Source organism: Eleutherodactylus coqui, chromosome 10 (genome assembly GCF_035609145.1).
Source record: "Eleutherodactylus coqui strain aEleCoq1 chromosome 10, aEleCoq1.hap1, whole genome shotgun sequence".
Lineage (NCBI taxonomy): Eukaryota > Metazoa > Chordata > Amphibia > Anura > Eleutherodactylidae > Eleutherodactylus > Eleutherodactylus coqui.
This window is the reverse complement of record NC_089846.1, coordinates 836,859-860,835: the sequence shown is the minus strand read 5'-3', so window position 1 is coordinate 860,835 and position 23,977 is coordinate 836,859. Positions and strand designations below refer to the sequence as shown.

Genomic DNA, 23,977 nt, shown 5'->3' with positions numbered 1-23,977 from the left:
ACTAAAATACTGCTCTCTATGTACAAGAATATAACTACTATAATACTGCCCCTATGTACAAGAATATAACTACTATAATACTGCCCCCCTATGTACAAGAATATAACTACTATAATACTGCCCCCTATGTACAAGTATATAACTACTATAATAATGCCCTCTATGTACAAGAATATAACTACTATAATACTGCCCCCCTATGTACAAGAATATAACTACTATAATACTGCCCCCTATGTACAAGAATATAACTACTATAATACTGCCCCCTATGTACAAGAATATAACTACTATAATACTGCCCCCTATGTACAAGAATATAACTACTATAATACTGCCCCTATGTACAAGAATATAACTATTATAATACTGCCCCCTATGTACAATAATATAACTACTATAATACTGCCTCCTATGTACAAGAATATAACTACTATAATACTGCTCCTATGTACAAGAATATAACTACTATAATACTGCCCCCTATGTACAAGAATATAACTACTAAAATACTGCTCTCTATGTACAAGAATATAACTACTATAATACTGCCCTCTATGTACAAGAATATAACTACTATAATACTGCCCCCTATGTACAAGAATATAACTACTATAATACTGCTCCCTATGTACAAGAATATAACTACTATAATACTACCCCCTATGTACAAGAATATAACTACCATAATACTGCTTCCTATGTACAAGAATATAACTACTATAATACTGCCTCCTATGTACAAGAATATAACTACTATAATACTGCTCCTATGTGCAAGAATATAACTACTATAATACTGCTCCGTATTTACGAGAATATAACTACTATAATACTGCTCCTATGTACAAGAATATAACTACTATAATACTGCCCCCTATGTACAAGAATATAACTACTATAATACTGCCTCCTATGTACAAGAATATAACTACTATAATACTGCCTCCTATGTACAAGAATATAACTACTATAATACTGCCCCCTATGTACCAGAATATAACTACTATAATACTGCCCCCCATGTGCAGGAATATAACTACTATAATACTGCCCCCTATGTACAAGAATATAACTACTATAATACTGCCTCCTATGTACAAGAATATAACTACTATAATACTGCCCCCTATGTACCAGAATATAACTACTATAATACTGCCCCCCATGTGCAGGAATATAACTACTATAATACTGCCTCCTATGTACAAGAATATAACTACTATAATACTGCCTCCTATGTACAAGAATATAACTACTATAATACTGCCCCCCATGTGCAGGAATATAACTACTATAATACTGCCCCCTATGTACAAGAATATAACTACTATAATACTGCCCCCTATGTACCAGAATATAACTACTATAATACTGCCCCCCATGTGCAGGAATATAACTACTATAATACTGCCCCCTATGTACAAGAATATAACTACTATAATACTGCCCCCTATGTACAAGAATATAACTACTATAATACTGCCCCCTATGTACAAGAATATAACTACTATAATACTGCCCCCTATGTACAAGTATATAACTACTATAATACTGCCCCCTATGTACAAGAATATAACTACTATAATACTGCCCCCTATGTACAATAATATAACTACTATAATACTGCCTCCTATGTACAAGAATATAACTACTATAATACTGCTCCTATGTACAAGAATATAACTACTATAATACTGCCCCCTATGTACAAGAATATAACTACTAAAATACTGCTCTCTATGTACAAGAATATAACTACTATAATACTGCCCCCTATGTACAAGTATATAACTACTATAATACTGCCCCCTATGTACAAGAATATAACTATTATAATACTGCCCCCTATGTACAATAATATAACTACTATAATACTGCCTCCTATGTACAAGAATATAACTACTATAATACTGCTCCTATGTACAAGAATATAACTACTATAATACTGCCCCCTATGTACAAGAATATAACTACTAAAATACTGCTCTCTATGTACAAGAATATAACTACTATAATACTGCCCTCTATGTACAAGAATATAACTACTATAATACTGCCCCCCTATGTACAAGAATATAACTACTATAATACTGCCCCCTATGTACAAGAATATAACTACTATAATACTGCTCCCTATGTACAAGAATATAACTACTATAATACTACCCCCTATGTACAAGAATATAACTACCATAATACTGCTTCCTATGTACAAGAATATAACTACTATAATACTGCCTCCTATGTACAAGAATATAACTACTATAATACTGCTCCTATGTGCAAGAATATAACTACTATAATACTGCTCCGTATTTACGAGAATATAACTACTATAATACTGCTCCTATGTACAAGAATATAACTACTATAATACTGCCCCCTATGTACAAGAATATAACTACTATAATACTGCCCCTATGTACAAGTATATAACTACTATAATACTGCCCCCTATGTACAAGAATATAACTACTATAATACTGCCTCCTATGTACAAGAATATAACTACTATAATACTGCCTCCTATGTACAAGAATATAACTACTATAATACTGCCCCCTATGTACCAGAATATAACTACTATAATACTGCCCCCCATGTGCAGGAATATAACTACTATAATACTGCCCCCTATGTACAAGAATATAACTACTATAATACTGCCCCCTATGTACAAGAATATAACTACTATAATACTGCCCCCTATGTACCAGAATATAACTACTATAATACTGCCCCCCATGTGCAGGAATATAACTACTATAATACTGCCTCCTATGTACAAGAATATAACTACTATAATACTGCCTCCTATGTACAAGAATATAACTACTATAATACTGCCCCCTATGTACCAGAATATAACTACTATAATACTGCCCCCCATGTGCAGGAATATAACTACTATAATACTGCCTCCTATGTACAAGAATATAACTACTATAATACTGCCTCCTATGTACAAGAATATAACTACTATAATACTGCCCCCTATGTGCCAGAATATAACTACTATAATACTGCCCCCCATGTGCAGGAATATAACTACTATAATACTGCCCCCCTATGTACAAGAATATAACTACTATAGTACTGCCTCCTATGTACAAGAATATAACTACTATAATACTGCTCCTATGTGCAAGAATATAACTACTATAATACTGCCCCCTATGTACAAGAATATAACTACTATAATATTGCCTCCTATGTACAAGAATATAACTACTATAGTACTGCCTCCTATGTACAAGAATATAACTACTATAATACTGCTCCTATGTGCAAGAATATAACTACTATAATACTGCCCCCTATGTACAAGAATATAACTACTATAATACTGCCCCCTATGTACAAGAATATAACTACTATAATACTGCCCCCTATGTACTAGAATATAACTGCTATAATACTGCCCCCTATATACAAGAATATAACTACTATAATACTGCCTCCTATGTACAAGAATATAACTACTATAATACTGCCCCCTATGTACCAGAATATAGCTACTATAATACTGCCCCCCATGTGCAGGAATATAACTACTATAATACTGCCCCCTATGTACAAGAATATTACTACTATAATACTGCCCCCTATGTACAAGAATATAACTACTATAATACTGCCCCCAATATACAAGAATATAACTGCTATAATACTGCCCCCTATGTACAAGAATATAACTACTATAATACTGCCCCCTATGTACAAGACTATAACTACTATAATACTGCCTCCTATGTACAAGAATATAACTACTATAGTACTGCTCCCTATGTACAAGAATATAACTACTATAATACTGCTCCCTATGTACAAGAATATAACTACTATAATACTGCCCCCCATGTGCAAGAATATAACTACTATAATACTGCCTCCTATGTACAAGAATATAACTACTATAATACTGCCTCCTATGTACAAGAATATAACTACTATAATACTGCCCCCTATGTACCAGAATATAACTACTATAATACTGCTCCCATGTGCAGGAATATAACTACTATAATACTGCCCCCTATGTACAAGAATATAACTACTATAATACTGCCCCCCATGTGCAGGAATATAACTACTATAATACTGCCCCCTATGTACAAGAATATAACTACAATAATACTGACCCCCTATGTACAAGAATATAACTACTATAATACTGCCCCCTATGTACAAGAATATAACTACTATAATACTGCCTCCTATGTACAAGAATATAACTACTATAATACTGCCCCCTATGTACAAGAATATAACTACTATAACACTGCCCCCTATGTACAAGAATATAACTACTATAATACTACTCCTATGTACAAGAATATAACTACTATAACACTGCTCCTATGTACAAGAATATAACTACTATAATACTGCCCCCTATGTACAAGAATATAACTACTATAATACTGCCCCCTATGTACCAGAATATAACTACTATAATACTGCCCCCTATGTGCAAGAATATAACTACTATAATACTGCTCCTATGTACAAGAATATAACTACTATAATACTACCCCCTATATATAAGAATATAACTACTATAATACTGCCTCCTATGTACAAGAATATAACTACTATAATACTGCCCCCTATGTACAGGAATATAACTACTATAATACTGCCCCTATGTACAAGAATATAACTACTATAATACTGCCCCCTATGTACAAGAATATAACTACTATAATACTGCCCCCTATGTACAAGAATATAACTACTATAATACTGCCCCCTATGTACAAGAATATAACTACTATAATACTGACCCCTATGTACAAGAATATAACTACTATAATACTGCTCCTATGTACAAGAATATAACTGCTATAATACTGCCCCCTATGTACAAGAATATAACTGCTATAATACTGCCCCCTATGTACAAGAATATAACTACTATAATACTGCCTCCTATGTACAAGAATATAACTGCTATAATACTGCCCCCTATGTACAAGAATATAACTGCTATAATACTGCCCCCCATGTACAAGAATATAACTACTATAATACTGCCTCTATGTACAAGAATATAACTACCATAATACTGCCTCTATGTACAAGAATATAACTACTATAATACTGCCCCCTATGTACAAGAATATAACTGCTATAATACTGCCCCCTATGTACAAGAATATAACTACTATAATACTGCCTCCTATGTACAAGAATATAACTGCTATAATACTGCCCCCTATGTACAAGAATATAACTGCTATAATACTGCCCCCTATGTACAAGAATATAACTACTATAATACTGCCTCCTATGTACAAGAATATAACTGCTATAATACTGCCCCCTATGTACAAGAATATAACTGCTATAATACTGCCCCCCATGTACAAGAATATAACTACTATAATACTGCCCCCTATGTACAAGAATATAACTACTATAATACTGCCCCCTATGTACAAGAATATAACTACTATAATACTGCCCCCTATGTACAAGAATATAACTACTATAATACTGACCCCTATGTACAAGAATATAACTACTATAATACTGCCCCTATGTACAAGAATATAACTGCTATAATACTGCCCCCTATGTACAAGAATATAACTGCTATAATACTGCCTCCTATGTACAAGAATATAACTACTATAATACTGCCTCCTATATACTAGAATATAACTACTATAATACTGCCCTCTATGTACAAGAATATAACTGCTATAATACTGCCCCCTATGTACAAGAATATAACTGCTATAATACTGCCCCCTATGTACAAGAATATAACTGCTATAATACTGCCCCCTATGTACAAGAATATAACTGCTATAATACTGCCCCCCATGTACAAGAATATAACTACTATAATACTGCCCCCTATGTACAAGAATATAACTACTATAATACCGCTTCCTATGTACAAGAATATAACTACTATAATACTACTCCTATGTACAAGAATATAACTACTATAATACTGCCCCCTATGTACAAGAATATAACTACTATAATACTGCCCCCTATGTACAAGAATATAACTACTATAATACTGACCCCTATGTACAAGAATATAACTACTATAATACTGCTCCTATGTACAAGAATATAACTGCTATAATACTGCCCCCTATGTACAAGAATATAACTGCTATAATACTGCCCCCTATGTACAAGAATATAACTACTATAATACTGCCTCCTATGTACAAGAATATAACTGCTATAATACTGCCCCCTATGTACAAGAATATAACTGCTATAATACTGCCCCCCATGTACAAGAATATAACTACTATAATACTGCCTCTATGTACAAGAATATAACTACCATAATACTGCCTCTATGTACAAGAATATAACTACTATAATACTGCCCCCTATGTACAAGAATATAACTGCTATAATACTGCCCCCTATGTACAAGAATATAACTACTATAATACTGCCTCCTATGTACAAGAATATAACTGCTATAATACTGCCCCCTATGTACAAGAATATAACTGCTATAATACTGCCCCCTATGTACAAGAATATAACTACTATAATACTGCCTCCTATGTACAAGAATATAACTGCTATAATACTGCCCCCTATGTACAAGAATATAACTGCTATAATACTGCCCCCCATGTACAAGAATATAACTACTATAATACTGCCCCCTATGTACAAGAATATAACTACTATAATACTGCCCCCTATGTACAAGAATATAACTACTATAATACTGCCCCCTATGTACAAGAATATAACTACTATAATACTGACCCCTATGTACAAGAATATAACTACTATAATACTGCTCCTATGTACAAGAATATAACTGCTATAATACTGCCCCCTATGTACAAGAATATAACTGCTATAATACTGCCCCCTATGTACAAGAATATAACTACTATAATACTGCCTCCTATATACTAGAATATAACTACTATAATACTGCCCTCTATGTACAAGAATATAACTGCTATAATACTGCCCCCTATGTACAAGAATATAACTGCTATAATACTGCCCCCTATGTACAAGAATATAACTGCTATAATACTGCCCCCTATGTACAAGAATATAACTGCTATAATACTGCCCCCCATGTACAAGAATATAACTACTATAATACTGCCCCCTATGTACAAGAATATAACTACTATAATACCGCTTCCTATGTACAAGAATATAACTACTATAATACTGCCTCCTATGTACAAGGATATAACTACTATAATACTGCCCCCCATGTACAAGAATATAACTACTATAATACTGCCTCCTATGTACAAGAATATAACTGCTATAATACTGCCCCCTATGTACAAGAATATAACTACTATAACACTGCCCCCTATGTACAAGAATATAACTACTATAACACTGCCCCCTATGTACAAGAATATAACTACTATAACACTGCCCCCTATGTACAAGACTATAACTACTATAATACTGCCCCCTATGTACAAGTATATAACTACTATAATACTGCCCCTATGTACAAGAATATAACTACTATAATACTGCCCCCTATGTACAAGACTATAACTACTATAATACTGCCCCCTATGTACAAGAATATAACTACTATAATACTGCCCTCTATGTACAAGAATATAACTGCTATAATACTGCCCCCTATGTACAAGAATATAACTGCTATAATACTGCCCCCTATGTACAAGAATATAACTGCTATAATACTGCCCCCTATGTACAAGAATATAACTGCTATAATACTGCCCCCCATGTACAAGAATATAACTACTATAATACTGCCCCCTATGTACAAGAATATAACTACTATAATACCGCTTCCTATGTACAAGAATATAACTACTATAATACTGCCTCCTATGTACAAGGATATAACTACTATAATACTGCCCCCTATGTACAAGAATATAACTACTATAATACTGCCTCCTATGTACAAGAATATAACTGCTATAATACTGCCCCCTATGTACAAGAATATAACTACTATAACACTGCCCCCTATGTACAAGAATATAACTACTATAACACTGCCCCCTATGTACAAGAATATAACTACTATAACACTGCCCCCTATGTACAAGACTATAACTACTATAATACTGCCCCCTATGTACAAGTATATAACTACTATAATACTGCCCCTATGTACAAGAATATAACTACTATAACACTGCCCCCTATGTACAAGACTATAACTACTATAATACTGCCCCCTATGTACAAGAATATAACTACTATAATACTGCCCCTATGTACAAGAATATAACTACTATAATACTGCCCCCTATGTACAAGAATATAACTACTATAATACTGCCCCCTATGTACAAGAATATAACTACTATAATACTGTTCCCTATGTACAAGCATATAACTACTATAATACTGCCCCCTATGTACAAGAATATAACTACTATAATACTGCCCCCTATGTACAAGAATATAACTACTATAATACTGTTCCCTATGTACAAGCATATAACTACTATAATACTGCCCCCTATGTACAAGAATATAACTACTATAATACTGCCCCCTATGTACAAGAATATAACTACTATAATACTGCCTCCTATGTACAAGAATATAACTACTATAATACTGCCCCCTATGTACAAGAATATAACTACTATAATACCGCTTCCTATGTACAAGAATATAACTACTATAATACTGCCCCCTATGTACAAGCATATAACTACTATAATACTGCCCCCTATGTACAAGAATATAACTACTATAATACTGTTCCCTATGTACAAGCATATAACTACTACAATACTGCTCCCTATGTACAAGAATATAACTACTATAATACTGCCCCCTATGTACAAGAATATAACTACTATAATACTGCCCCCTATGTACAAGAATATAACTACTATAATACTGTTCCCTATGTACAAGCATATAACTACTATAATACTGCCCCCTATGTACAAGAATATAACTACTATAATACTGCCCCCTATGTACAAGAATATAACTACTATAATACTGTTCCCTATGTACAAGCATATAACTACTATAATACTGCCCCCTATGTACAAGAATATAACTACTATAATACTGCCCCCTATGTACAAGAATATAACTACTATAATACTGCCTCCTATGTACAAGAATATAACTACTATAATACTGCCCCCTATGTACAAGAATATAACTACTATAATACTGCCCCCTATGTACAAGAATATAACTACTATAATACTGCCCCCCTATGTACAAGAATATAACTACTATAATACTGCCCCCTATGTACAAGAATATAACTATTATAATACTGCCCCCTATGTACAATAATATAACTACTATAATACTGCCTCCTATGTACAAGAATATAACTACTATAATACTGCTCCTATGTACAAGAATATAACTACTATAATACTGCCCCCTATGTACAAGAATATAACTACTAAAATACTGCTCTCTATGTACAAGAATATAACTACTATAATACTGCCCTCTATGTACAAGAATATAACTACTATAATACTGCCCCCTATGTACAAGAATATACCTACTATAATACTGCTCCTGTGTACAAGAATATAACTACTATAATACTGCTCCTGTGTACAAGAATATAACTACTATAATACTGCCTCCTATGTACAAGAATATAACTATTATAATACTGCCCCCTATGTACAAGAATATAACTACTATAATACTGCTCCCCTATGTACAAGAATATAACTACTATAATACTGCCCCCTATGTACAAGAATATAACTATTATAATACTGCTCCTATGTACAAGAATATAACTACTATAATACTGCCCCGTATGTACAAGAATATACCTACTATAATACTGCTCCTGTGTACAAGAATATAACTACTATAATACTGCTCCTGTGTACAAGAATATAACTACTATAATACTGCCTCCTATGTACAAGAATATAACTATTATAATACTGCCCCCTATGTACAAGAATATAACTACTATAATACTGCCCCCTATGTACAAGAATATAACTACTATAATACTGCCCCTATGTACAAGAATATAACTATTATAATACTGCCCCCTATGTACAATAATATAACTACTATAATACTGCCCCCTATGTACAAGAATATTACTACTATAATACTGCCTCCTATGTACAAGAATATAACTACTATAATACTGCTCCTATGTACAAGAATATAACTACTAAAATACTGCTCTCTATGTACAAGAATATAACTACTATAATACTGCCCCTATGTACAAGAATATAACTACTATAATACTGCCCCCCTATGTACAAGAATATAACTACTATAATACTGCCCCCTATGTACAAGTATATAACTACTATAATAATGCCCTCTATGTACAAGAATATAACTACTATAATACTGCCCCCCTATGTACAAGAATATAACTACTATAATACTGCCCCCTATGTACAAGAATATAACTACTATAATACTGCCCCCTATGTACAAGAATATAACTACTATAATACTGCCCCCTATGTACAAGAATATAACTACTATAATACTGCCCCTATGTACAAGAATATAACTATTATAATACTGCCCCCTATGTACAATAATATAACTACTATAATACTGCCTCCTATGTACAAGAATATAACTACTATAATACTGCTCCTATGTACAAGAATATAACTACTATAATACTGCCCCCTATGTACAAGAATATAACTACTAAAATACTGCTCTCTATGTACAAGAATATAACTACTATAATACTGCCCTCTATGTACAAGAATATAACTACTATAATACTGCCCCCTATGTACAAGAATATAACTACTATAATACTGCTCCCTATGTACAAGAATATAACTACTATAATACTACCCCCTATGTACAAGAATATAACTACCATAATACTGCTTCCTATGTACAAGAATATAACTACTATAATACTGCCTCCTATGTACAAGAATATAACTACTATAATACTGCTCCTATGTGCAAGAATATAACTACTATAATACTGCTCCGTATTTACGAGAATATAACTACTATAATACTGCTCCTATGTACAAGAATATAACTACTATAATACTGCCCCCTATGTACAAGAATATAACTACTATAATACTGCCTCCTATGTACAAGAATATAACTACTATAATACTGCCTCCTATGTACAAGAATATAACTACTATAATACTGCCCCCTATGTACCAGAATATAACTACTATAATACTGCCCCCCATGTGCAGGAATATAACTACTATAATACTGCCCCCTATGTACAAGAATATAACTACTATAATACTGCCTCCTATGTACAAGAATATAACTACTATAATACTGCCCCCTATGTACCAGAATATAACTACTATAATACTGCCCCCCATGTGCAGGAATATAACTACTATAATACTGCCTCCTATGTACAAGAATATAACTACTATAATACTGCCTCCTATGTACAAGAATATAACTACTATAATACTGCCCCCCATGTGCAGGAATATAACTACTATAATACTGCCCCCTATGTACAAGAATATAACTACTATAATACTGCCCCCTATGTACCAGAATATAACTACTATAATACTGCCCCCCATGTGCAGGAATATAACTACTATAATACTGCCCCCTATGTACAAGAATATAACTACTATAATACTGCCCCCTATGTACAAGAATATAACTACTATAATACTGCCCCCTATGTACAAGAATATAACTACTATAATACTGCCCCCTATGTACAAGTATATAACTACTATAATACTGCCCCTATGTACAAGAATATAACTATTATAATACTGCCCCCTATGTACAATAATATAACTACTATAATACTGCCTCCTATGTACAAGAATATAACTACTATAATACTGCTCCTATGTACAAGAATATAACTACTATAATACTGCCCCCTATGTACAAGAATATAACTACTAAAATACTGCTCTCTATGTACAAGAATATAACTACTATAATACTGCCCTCTATGTACAAGAATATAACTACTATAATACTGCCCCCCTATGTACAAGAATATAACTACTATAATACTGCCCCCTATGTACAAGAATATAACTACTATAATACTGCTCCCTATGTACAAGAATATAACTACTATAATACTACCCCCTATGTACAAGAATATAACTACCATAATACTGCTTCCTATGTACAAGAATATAACTACTATAATACTGCCTCCTATGTACAAGAATATAACTACTATAATACTGCTCCTATGTGCAAGAATATAACTACTATAATACTGCTCCGTATTTACGAGAATATAACTACTATAATACTGCTCCTATGTACAAGAATATAACTACTATAATACTGCCCCCTATGTACAAGAATATAACTACTATAATACTGCCCCTATGTACAAGTATATAACTACTATAATACTGCCCCCTATGTACAAGAATATAACTACTATAATACTGCCTCCTATGTACAAGAATATAACTACTATAATACTGCCTCCTATGTACAAGAATATAACTACTATAATACTGCCCCCTATGTACCAGAATATAACTACTATAATACTGCCCCCCATGTGCAGGAATATAACTACTATAATACTGCCTCCTATGTACAAGAATATAACTACTATAATACTGCCTCCTATGTACAAGAATATAACTACTATAATACTGCCCCCTATGTGCCAGAATATAACTACTATAATACTGCCCCCCATGTGCAGGAATATAACTACTATAATACTGCCCCCCTATGTACAAGAATATAACTACTATAGTACTGCCTCCTATGTACAAGAATATAACTACTATAATACTGCTCCTATGTGCAAGAATATAACTACTATAATACTGCCCCCTATGTACAAGAATATAACTACTATAATATTGCCTCCTATGTACAAGAATATAACTACTATAGTACTGCCTCCTATGTACAAGAATATAACTACTATAATACTGCTCCTATGTGCAAGAATATAACTACTATAATACTGCCCCCTATGTACAAGAATATAACTACTATAATACTGCCCCCTATGTACAAGAATATAACTACTATAATACTGCCCCCTATGTACTAGAATATAACTGCTATAATACTGCCCCCTATATACAAGAATATAACTACTATAATACTGCCTCCTATGTACAAGAATATAACTACTATAATACTGCCCCCTATGTACCAGAATATAGCTACTATAATACTGCCCCCCATGTGCAGGAATATAACTACTATAATACTGCCCCCTATGTACAAGAATATTACTACTATAATACTGCCCCCTATGTACAAGAATATAACTACTATAATACTGCCCCCAATATACAAGAATATAACTGCTATAATACTGCCCCCTATGTACAAGAATATAACTACTATAATACTGCCCCCTATGTACAAGACTATAACTACTATAATACTGCCTCCTATGTACAAGAATATAACTACTATAGTACTGCTCCCTATGTACAAGAATATAACTACTATAATACTGCTCCCTATGTACAAGAATATAACTACTATAATACTGCCCCCCATGTGCAAGAATATAACTACTATAATACTGCCTCCTATGTACAAGAATATAACTACTATAATACTGCCTCCTATGTACAAGAATATAACTACTATAATACTGCCCCCTATGTACCAGAATATAACTACTATAATACTGCTCCCATGTGCAGGAATATAACTACTATAATACTGCCCCCTATGTACAAGAATATAACTACTATAATACTGCCCCCCATGTGCAGGAATATAACTACTATAATACTGCCCCCTATGTACAAGAATATAACTACAATAATACTGACCCCCTATGTACAAGAATATAACTACTATAATACTGCCCCCTATGTACAAGAATATAACTACTATAATACTGCCTCCTATGTACAAGAATATAACTACTATAATACTGCCCCCTATGTACAAGAATATAACTACTATAACACTGCCCCCTATGTACAAGAATATAACTACTATAATACTACTCCTATGTACAAGAATATAACTACTATAACACTGCTCCTATGTACAAGAATATAACTACTATAATACTGCCCCCTATGTACAAGAATATAACTACTATAATACTGCCCCCTATGTACCAGAATATAACTACTATAATACTGCCCCCTATGTGCAAGAATATAACTACTATAATACTGCTCCTATGTACAAGAATATAACTACTATAATACTACCCCCTATATATAAGAATATAACTACTATAATACTGCCTCCTATGTACAAGAATATAACTACTATAATACTGCCCCCTATGTACAGGAATATAACTACTATAATACTGCCCCTATGTACAAGAATATAACTACTATAATACTGCCCCCTATGTACAAGAATATAACTACTATAATACTGCCCCCTATGTACAAGAATATAACTACTATAATACTGCCCCCTATGTACAAGAATATAACTACTATAATACTGACCCCTATGTACAAGAATATAACTACTATAATACTGCTCCTATGTACAAGAATATAACTGCTATAATACTGCCCCCTATGTACAAGAATATAACTGCTATAATACTGCCCCCTATGTACAAGAATATAACTACTATAATACTGCCTCCTATGTACAAGAATATAACTGCTATAATACTGCCCCCTATGTACAAGAATATAACTGCTATAATACTGCCCCCCATGTACAAGAATATAACTACTATAATACTGCCTCTATGTACAAGAATATAACTACCATAATACTGCCTCTATGTACAAGAATATAACTACTATAATACTGCCCCCTATGTACAAGAATATAACTGCTATAATACTGCCCCCTATGTACAAGAATATAACTACTATAATACTGCCTCCTATGTACAAGAATATAACTGCTATAATACTGCCCCCTATGTACAAGAATATAACTGCTATAATACTGCCCCCTATGTACAAGAATATAACTACTATAATACTGCCTCCTATGTACAAGAATATAACTGCTATAATACTGCCCCCTATGTACAAGAATATAACTGCTATAATACTGCCCCCCATGTACAAGAATATAACTACTATAATACTGCCCCCTATGTACAAGAATATAACTACTATAATACTGCCCCCTATGTACAAGAATATAACTACTATAATACTGCCCCCTATGTACAAGAATATAACTACTATAATACTGACCCCTATGTACAAGAATATAACTACTATAATACTGCTCCTATGTACAAGAATATAACTGCTATAATACTGCCCCCTATGTACAAGAATATAACTGCTATAATACTGCCTCCTATGTACAAGAATATAACTACTATAATACTGCCTCCTATATACTAGAATATAACTACTATAATACTGCCCTCTATGTACAAGAATATAACTGCTATAATACTGCCCCCTATGTACAAGAATATAACTGCTATAATACTGCCCCCTATGTACAAGAATATAACTGCTATAATACTGCCCCCTATGTACAAGAATATAACTGCTATAATACTGCCCCCCATGTACAAGAATATAACTACTATAATACTGCCCCCTATGTACAAGAATATAACTACTATAATACCGCTTCCTATGTACAAGAATATAACTACTATAATACTACTCCTATGTACAAGAATATAACTACTATAATACTGCCCCCTATGTACAAGAATATAACTACTATAATACTGCCCCCTATGTACAAGAATATAACTACTATAATACTGACCCCTATGTACAAGAATATAACTACTATAATACTGCTCCTATGTACAAGAATATAACTGCTATAATACTGCCCCCTATGTACAAGAATATAACTGCTATAATACTGCCCCCTATGTACAAGAATATAACTACTATAATACTGCCTCCTATGTACAAGAATATAACTGCTATAATACTGCCCCCTATGTACAAGAATATAACTGCTATAATACTGCCCCCCATGTACAAGAATATAACTACTATAATACTGCCTCTATGTACAAGAATATAACTACCATAATACTGCCTCTATGTACAAGAATATAACTACTATAATACTGCCCCCTATGTACAAGAATATAACTGCTATAATACTGCCCCCTATGTACAAGAATATAACTACTATAATACTGCCTCCTATGTACAAGAATATAACTGCTATAATACTGCCCCCTATGTACAAGAATATAACTGCTATAATACTGCCCCCTATGTACAAGAATATAACTACTATAATACTGCCTCCTATGTACAAGAATATAACTGCTATAATACTGCCCCCTATGTACAAGAATATAACTGCTATAATACTGCCCCCCATGTACAAGAATATAACTACTATAATACTGCCCCCTATGTACAAGAATATAACTACTATAATACTGCCCCCTATGTACAAGAATATAACTACTATAATACTGCCCCCTATGTACAAGAATATAACTACTATAATACTGCCCCCTATGTACAAGAATATAACTACTATAATACTGACCCCTATGTACAAGAATATAACTACTATAATACTGCTCCTATGTACAAGAATATAACTGCTATAATACTGCCCCCTATGTACAAGAATATAACTGCTATAATACTGCCCCCTATGTACAAGAATATAACTACTATAATACTGCCTCCTATATACTAGAATATAACTACTATAATACTGCCCTCTATGTACAAGAATATAACTGCTATAATACTGCCCCCTATGTACAAGAATATAACTGCTATAATACTGCCCCCTATGTACAAGAATATAACTGCTATAATACTGCCCCCTATGTACAAGAATATAACTGCTATAATACTGCCCCCCATGTACAAGAATATAACTACTATAATACTGCCCCCTATGTACAAGAATATAACTACTATAATACCGCTTCCTATGTACAAGAATATAACTACTATAATACTGCCTCCTATGTACAAGGATATAACTACTATAATACTGCCCCCTATGTACAAGAATATAACTACTATAATACTGCCTCCTATGTACAAGAATATAACTGCTATAATACTGCCCCCTATGTACAAGAATATAACTACTATAACACTGCCCCCTATGTACAAGAATATAACTACTATAACACTGCCCCCTATGTACAAGAATATAACTACTATAACACTGCCCCCTATGTACAAGACTATAACTACTATAATACTGCCCCCTATGTACAAGTATATAACTACTATAATACTGCCCCTATGTACAAGAATATAACTACTATAATACTGCCCCCTATGTACAAGACTATAACTACTATAATACTGCCCCCTATGTACAAGAATATAACTACTATAATACTGCCCTCTATGTACAAGAATATAACTGCTATAATACTGCCCCCTATGTACAAGAATATAACTGCTATAATACTGCCCCCTATGTACAAGAATATAACTGCTATAATACTGCCCCCTATGTACAAGAATATAACTGCTATAATACTGCCCCCCATGTACAAGAATATAACTACTATAATACTGCCCCCTATGTACAAGAATATAACTACTATAATACCGCTTCCTATGTACAAGAATATAACTACTATAATACTGCCTCCTATGTACAAGGATATAACTACTATAATACTGCCCCCTATGTACAAGAATATAACTACTATAATACTGCCTCCTATGTACAAGAATATAACTGCTATAATACTGCCCCCTATGTACAAGAATATAACTACTATAACACTGCCCCCTATGTACAAGAATATAACTACTATAACACTGCCCCCTATGTACAAGAATATAACTACTATAACACTGCCCCCTATGTACAAGACTATAACTACTATAATACTGCCCCCTATGTACAAGTATATAACTACTATAATACTGCCCCTATGTACAAGAATATAACTACTATAACACTGCCCCCTATGTACAAGACTATAACTACTATAATACTGCCCCCTATGTACAAGAATATAACTACTATAATACTGCCCCTATGTACAAGAATATAACTACTATAATACTGCCCCCTATGTACAAGAATATAACTACTATAATACTGCCCCCTATGTACAAGAATATAACTACTATAATACTGCCCCATATGTACAAGAATATAACTACTATAATACTGTTCCCTATGTACAAGCATATAACTACTATAATACTGCCCCCTATGTACAAGAATATAACTACTATAATACTGCCCCCTATGTACAAGAATATAACTACTATAATACTGTTCCCTATGTACAAGCATATAACTACTATAATACTGCCCCCTATGTACAAGAATATAACTACTATAATACTGCCCCCTATGTACAAGAATATAACTACTATAATACTGCCTCCTATGTACAAGAATATAACTACTATAATACTGCCCCCTATGTACAAGAATATAACTACTATAATACTGCCTCCTATGTACAAGAATATAACTACTATAATACTGCTCTCTATGTACAAGAATATAATTACTATAATACTGCCCCCTATGTACAAGAATATAACTACTATAATACCGCCCCCTATGTACAAGAATATAACTACTATAATACTGCCCCCTATGTACAAGAATATAACTACTATAATACTGTCCCCTATGTACAAGAATATAACTACTATAATACTGCCCCCTATGTAGAATAGTTAGCTAAATGACAGTAGTACCAGTAGTTCTCACATGCTTTTGGATGGATCACGGTAGAACTGACACTTTGTCCTACTTACCTTTCTCATCGCCGACATTCATCGCCCACTCGACCTTGGAACAATAGGCGTCGATGGCAGAGATGACGCTGAGGACGTCCCCGGAGTTGGCGCAGCGCTGAACATACTTCAGGATTCTTACAGGCCGAGTGGTTCCAGAAAGAAAGTCTCGTATTCGTTCCAGGTAGTTATCGTGCCACCACAGCGCCCAGTCAGCGTTGGTACGCACGCGCCATCGGACGAGGAGGACAATGCACAGCAGTAGGGCCACGAGAGTCAAAACTGTGGTTAGCATCTTGTGGCCGGCGTCCCGTCCGGAGATCACCCCCTGCACACAAGGTTACATCTCGTGTGTCAGTAAATAAAGGATGCTACAATTGTGTCCGCTGCGTCTGAATACATCATCTCTGCTGTGCTGATAGTTTGTAACAATGTGCCAGTCTGGTGTCCTGGTTGTGCAGCTGACACAATCGTAACAAACCGAAGCTGTCAGAAATATGAGGGTTGTAGGGGTCAACACACACTCAGTGCAAGCGGAGATCATGAGAATAGCGAGAAGTAAAGCGACTGATAGCTTCGGCGCACACATTTTAAAAATAAACTTGCCTCATCTTATGTGTCCGTGTGCCGAAACAAATGATTGGGCCATAAGTTACGCTATCTTGCCTAGATTACGGTAAATATGTGTGGCTGCACTGAGCACGGGGTCAGACCCGATAACCCTGGAGGTCCCGATGACCCCAGAGAGACCTTATAAGCCTGGAGGTCCCGATGACCCCGGAGAGACCCAATGACCCCAGAGAGACCCGATGACCTCGGAGAGACCCGATAACCCTGGAGGTCCCGATGACCTCGGAGAGACCCGATAACCCTGGAGGTCCCGATGACCTCGGAGAGACCCGATAACCCTGGAGGTCCCGATGACCTCGGAGAGACCCGATAACCCTGGAGGTCCCGATGACCTCGGAGGTCCCTTCCAACGCTACCCTTCTATGTCTGTGGGAGTCCACATCCTGCTAAGAGTGGCATTCGTGGTGTTAAAGTGTTCAAAGGTGCAGAATATTCAAAATAGTGAGCAGCAAAATGTACAAGTGCCTTGAGAAAACAGAGCTGAAGTAGGCTAGAGAGTGACGGAATGTTTCCTTGCACACCACTAGCTTGTTGCCCGCGACTTCCTCTGCGCCGTATTTGTGTTTTTTAGTCCATTCCATTTTGCTGTATATTGAAACATATAAAGTTGAAATGGACTGTATCTGTGATCTGCTGGCGGCGCCATCTTCTGCTCGGGTGTAACGGGTTTGTGGGCTGTATACCAGTGAGCCGCCACGTACAGCGGCCCTGGATATAAAGGGTTTTTTTCTGCATGTAGACCCGCTGCCTTCAGTGTTGGCCCTGCAGCCTTATTCATCGTCATCACAAATGCTGTTTTTAGAGGGAATTGTAGCCTCTTGAATTGAAAAGGGAAATCCGCCGGTATTATCGGAATGCGTGGAATTAAAATACTGCTGAGATAAAATAAAAGCTGCGCTGTGATTGGTTGCTAGGGGCAACACAGATTTTCTTTAAAATCTCAATCCATGTTAATGTTTCTTTTGTTCAAGTTTTAATCCCGGGTATCCCTGCCAGCCTAATAGTCACATACTTACTAGTCACACCACGTCTGTCCTCATGTGTCTGCCCGTTTGGGGGGGCTAGCTTATAATGTGCACCCCTTACCTCTCTACCTCGCTGCCTGGCGCCCCCTCCAGAGCGGAGCTGCACCTGTGCATCCCCAAATAAATTGCGCTCCCTAGAGAACGCTATATATCTTTGGGATAAACCGTAGCCGATGCCCCTCCTCAGGATGCCAGCTATCTCCCCGCCAAATTGCATCAAAATGGCTTGAGCGGTTCAGCCGTGAAAAGGTAACAGACGGACGGCGGTCCTCCCACATCCCTAATATTAGTGGGGATTAAATAGTTAATAGTGTGGGCTCCGCTGGGACTCGGGCATTCGCCCATGGAGGAGGGGTGACAACAGAAGTCTTGTGGTGGAACTTCTCTGCCATACGGTCCACAACTTTGGCGCGGAGCCCCGGGAGGCGCGTTATGTGCTCACAGTGAGGCTACGAGGATTTGGCTCATTCACATTGTGGCTAGAAGAGTCCGACGTTCCAGACCAGATTTAAAGGAGAAGCGCTAGCAGTAAAGGGATCAGTCCGGAGGGGGAACACAGGAAGCAGCACAGACACACAAGGTACCTCCTCTGCTTGCTGTCACACACACAGACACTTACTGGCAGCTGCCTGGCTCTGGGATCCTGGAGTCTCAGCGGAGAGCTGTGTATGTGAGGAGGAGGAGGAGAAGCCCGGATCTTCACTCTCCGCCTCCCCTCTTCAGGACTACAGCCTCCCTACAGCTCGCATTTATCAGCGCCCCACAAGTTTCCCCTCTAGCTGCTAAAGAACTACAAGGAGCAGCAGTCACTGCGTGTATACATACAAGCTGCAGAATAACTGATGTATGCACTGACCAAAAGCTGCGGGGGTTCAGGCTGTGCTTACCTGCGCTCCATGCAGGATCCAGGCGGACGGGAAGATGGAGCAGCACCTCTACAGCGCCACCTATTGGAAGGTAGCATTCCTGCACACCAATCCACAACCTTTTAACCCCTTCACGTCATATGATGTAAGGTGGCAGCATCGTATGTAACGACACATGGCGTAACCTTACATTCTGTGGATGGCGCAGGTTTAGAAGATAAGTCAGCGCCGTCTTGCAGCGGGAGGCGGCTGTTACCGATAGCCAGCCTCCTACTGCAACAGCGGGGGTACATGAGGATAGCGACCCCCGCTGTTAACTCCTTGCATGCCACGATTTATGTAGATCGCATCATGTAAAGGGTTCACAGAGGGGGGCACTCAGACACCCGCGATGTAATTGCCCCTGCCTATTAACCCTATGGTTCTTGAAAAGTGGAAATGAAAATCCCCCCCAAATTGTTGCGTCTTTAAGCCCAAATTGGCCGTGTCCTTGAAGGGTTTTAAAGGGGTGGTTGAGTTGTGTTTTCTCACTAAAATCCCATTCCGCTGGCACTAATAACAATGGGCACATACCCCCTGCGGTGCCCCTTACAGCCCGCCTGGTTTACGGGCCATGACAGGCGCTGCAGCCAATGACAGAGCTCAGTGATGGATCGCTGCAGCGCCGGTGACATCCTGTAAATGTGCCGTCAGAGGGGCACACAGTGGAGAGAGGGGACTAGTTCACTATTTGTTGTGTTACTGCATAGAGGATGGGGTTTTACAGAGTGCCCACAACTCGGACAACCCCTTTAACAAGCCCTGCAACGTGACCTGGGAATACGGGCCAAGCCAGCATCTTCTCCAGAAGCAATAGGTCACCATGCACAGACTTCTTCCTTCTGGAGGAGACTCGTATTCCCAGTCATGTTATAAGGTCCTATAGTGACTTGCAGGACTGTGGCCTTCCAATAGGTGGCGCTGCAGAGGTATTGTCCTTATCTTCTCATTTGCATATATTTCCCAGAGGAGCATTAAGTCTCCTCACACCTTCTAGAGGTCTCTTTAAGGAGAAACTTCCTCCCTCCCCATTCAGGATTGATAGGTGATATAGGAACCTGAGCAGAGATCCACATATGTATGCTGAGTAGCCAATCGATAACCCATATACCCCCCTATATCAGTCTGCAGGCTGCTGGGATGGTGGTCTTCAATTGCTCTAAAGCTACATCCTTGTAGGCCTCTGGGCCATAGGGCATCTATAGTCCACTAGGGTTGGAGCCGGCCTGCCAAGGCTTGCTGGGGATAGTAGGTGTGCAGTGCTCCCTCTAAGGACCCATTTAGCCGCCTTTTGATCGTTGTGTCTGGCTGCGCTGACATTGGGTATTTCTCGTTAAGCCGTCGCTCATCGTCTTTCAGCTGCTGGCGATCAGCGATCAGGGAGTCACAGCGGGATACAGCCGATACTATTGTATCATCCAGGCGGGTATGAAGAACAGAGCGGCCCCGCCTTGCGCTCTGGAAAGGGTTCATACGGTTGTCAGTGAGGGTGCGGGCGCGTTCACACCTTGTGGAATTAGTGTCGATTATCTGCAGTCAAAAATCTGTACAAAACTCCACATCAAAATCTGCATAAAAAAACGCAGCACCCGTGCAGATACACCGCAGCCTGCCCCCCCCCCCAGTGTACCTTAGGGCCACAGTCACATGGCCGCACTGCCAGCAGCAGGCAAGACACTCGTACTAGCAAGCACATGCACACTGCGTGTGAAAACAGGCAAGAACAGAACATGCAGCGTGTGACAAGCATCATAGGTGACCATTGGGCCGTGTGCTGGCTGTAGAATACACCGAATCTAAAGTTACTCTGCGTCCATAGGAGACTACTAGAAGTTATAGTACCAGTGCTTCTGGTGGCACAATGCGCCACACAGCTCTACTCCATCCATCCTGATCAAGAAATATCACACTCAGCTCTACTGCATCCATCCGGATCACCAGATGTCACACTTAGCTCTGCTACATCCATCCTGATCCACAGATATCACAAACACAGCTCTGCTACATCCATTCTGATCTCCATACATCATAGACACAGCTCTACTCCATTCATCTTGATCCCTATACATCACACACACAGCTCTACTACTTCCATCCTGATCCCCAGATATTACACACACAGCTCTAGTACATCCATCCTGATGCCCACACTTCACACACACAGCTCTGCTACATGCTACATCCATCCTGATCCCCACACATTACACACACAGCTCTACTCCATCCATCCTGATCAAGAAATATCACACTCAGCTCTACTGCATCCATCCGGATCACCAGATGTCACACTTAGCTCTGCTACATCCATCCTGATCCACAGATATCACAAACACAGCTCTGCTACATCCATTCTGATCTCCATACATCATAGACACAGCTCTACTCCATTCATCTTGATCCCTATACATCACACACACAGCTCTACTACTTCCATCCTGATCCCCAGATATTACACACACAGCTCTAGTACATCCATCCTGATGCCCACACTTCACACACACAGCTCTGCTACATGCTACATCCATCCTGATCCCCACACATTACACACACAGCTCTACTCCATCCATCCTGATCAAGAAATATCACAAACACAGCTCTGCTACATCCATTCTGATCTCCACACATCATACACACAGCTCTACTCCATTCATCTTGATCCCTATACATCACACACACAGCTCTACTACTTCCATCCTGATCCCCAGATATTACACACACAGCTCTAGTACATCCATCCTGATGCCCACACTTCACACACACAGCTCTGCTACATGCTACATCCATCCTGATCCCCACACATTACACA

At 37.0% G+C, this 23,977-nt stretch overlaps 1 protein-coding gene across 4 annotated transcripts in view; it reads right to left on the bottom strand.

The window, feature by feature from the left end:
* The window catches only part of LOC136579876 (catechol O-methyltransferase A-like), a 34,135-nt gene extending 12,941 nt beyond the window's left edge, over window positions 1-21,194 (bottom strand). For 3 of the 4 annotated variants that reach the window (XR_010786934.1, XM_066579945.1, XM_066579947.1), the window contains exons 1-2: window positions 21,154-21,194; window positions 18,633-18,939 (exon numbers count right to left, since the gene is read on the bottom strand). Coding sequence is in view for 3 of the 4 variants with exons in the window: in XM_066579945.1 (XP_066436042.1) it covers window positions 18,633-18,906 (274 nt within the window). In the remaining variant the exon portion in view is untranslated. Of the gene's footprint in view, window positions 1-18,632; window positions 18,940-20,885; window positions 21,041-21,153 lie in introns of those variants that run through there. The other variant, XM_066579946.1, reaches the window with a different exon arrangement.
* Between the last annotated feature and the right edge of the window lie 2,783 nt (window positions 21,195-23,977).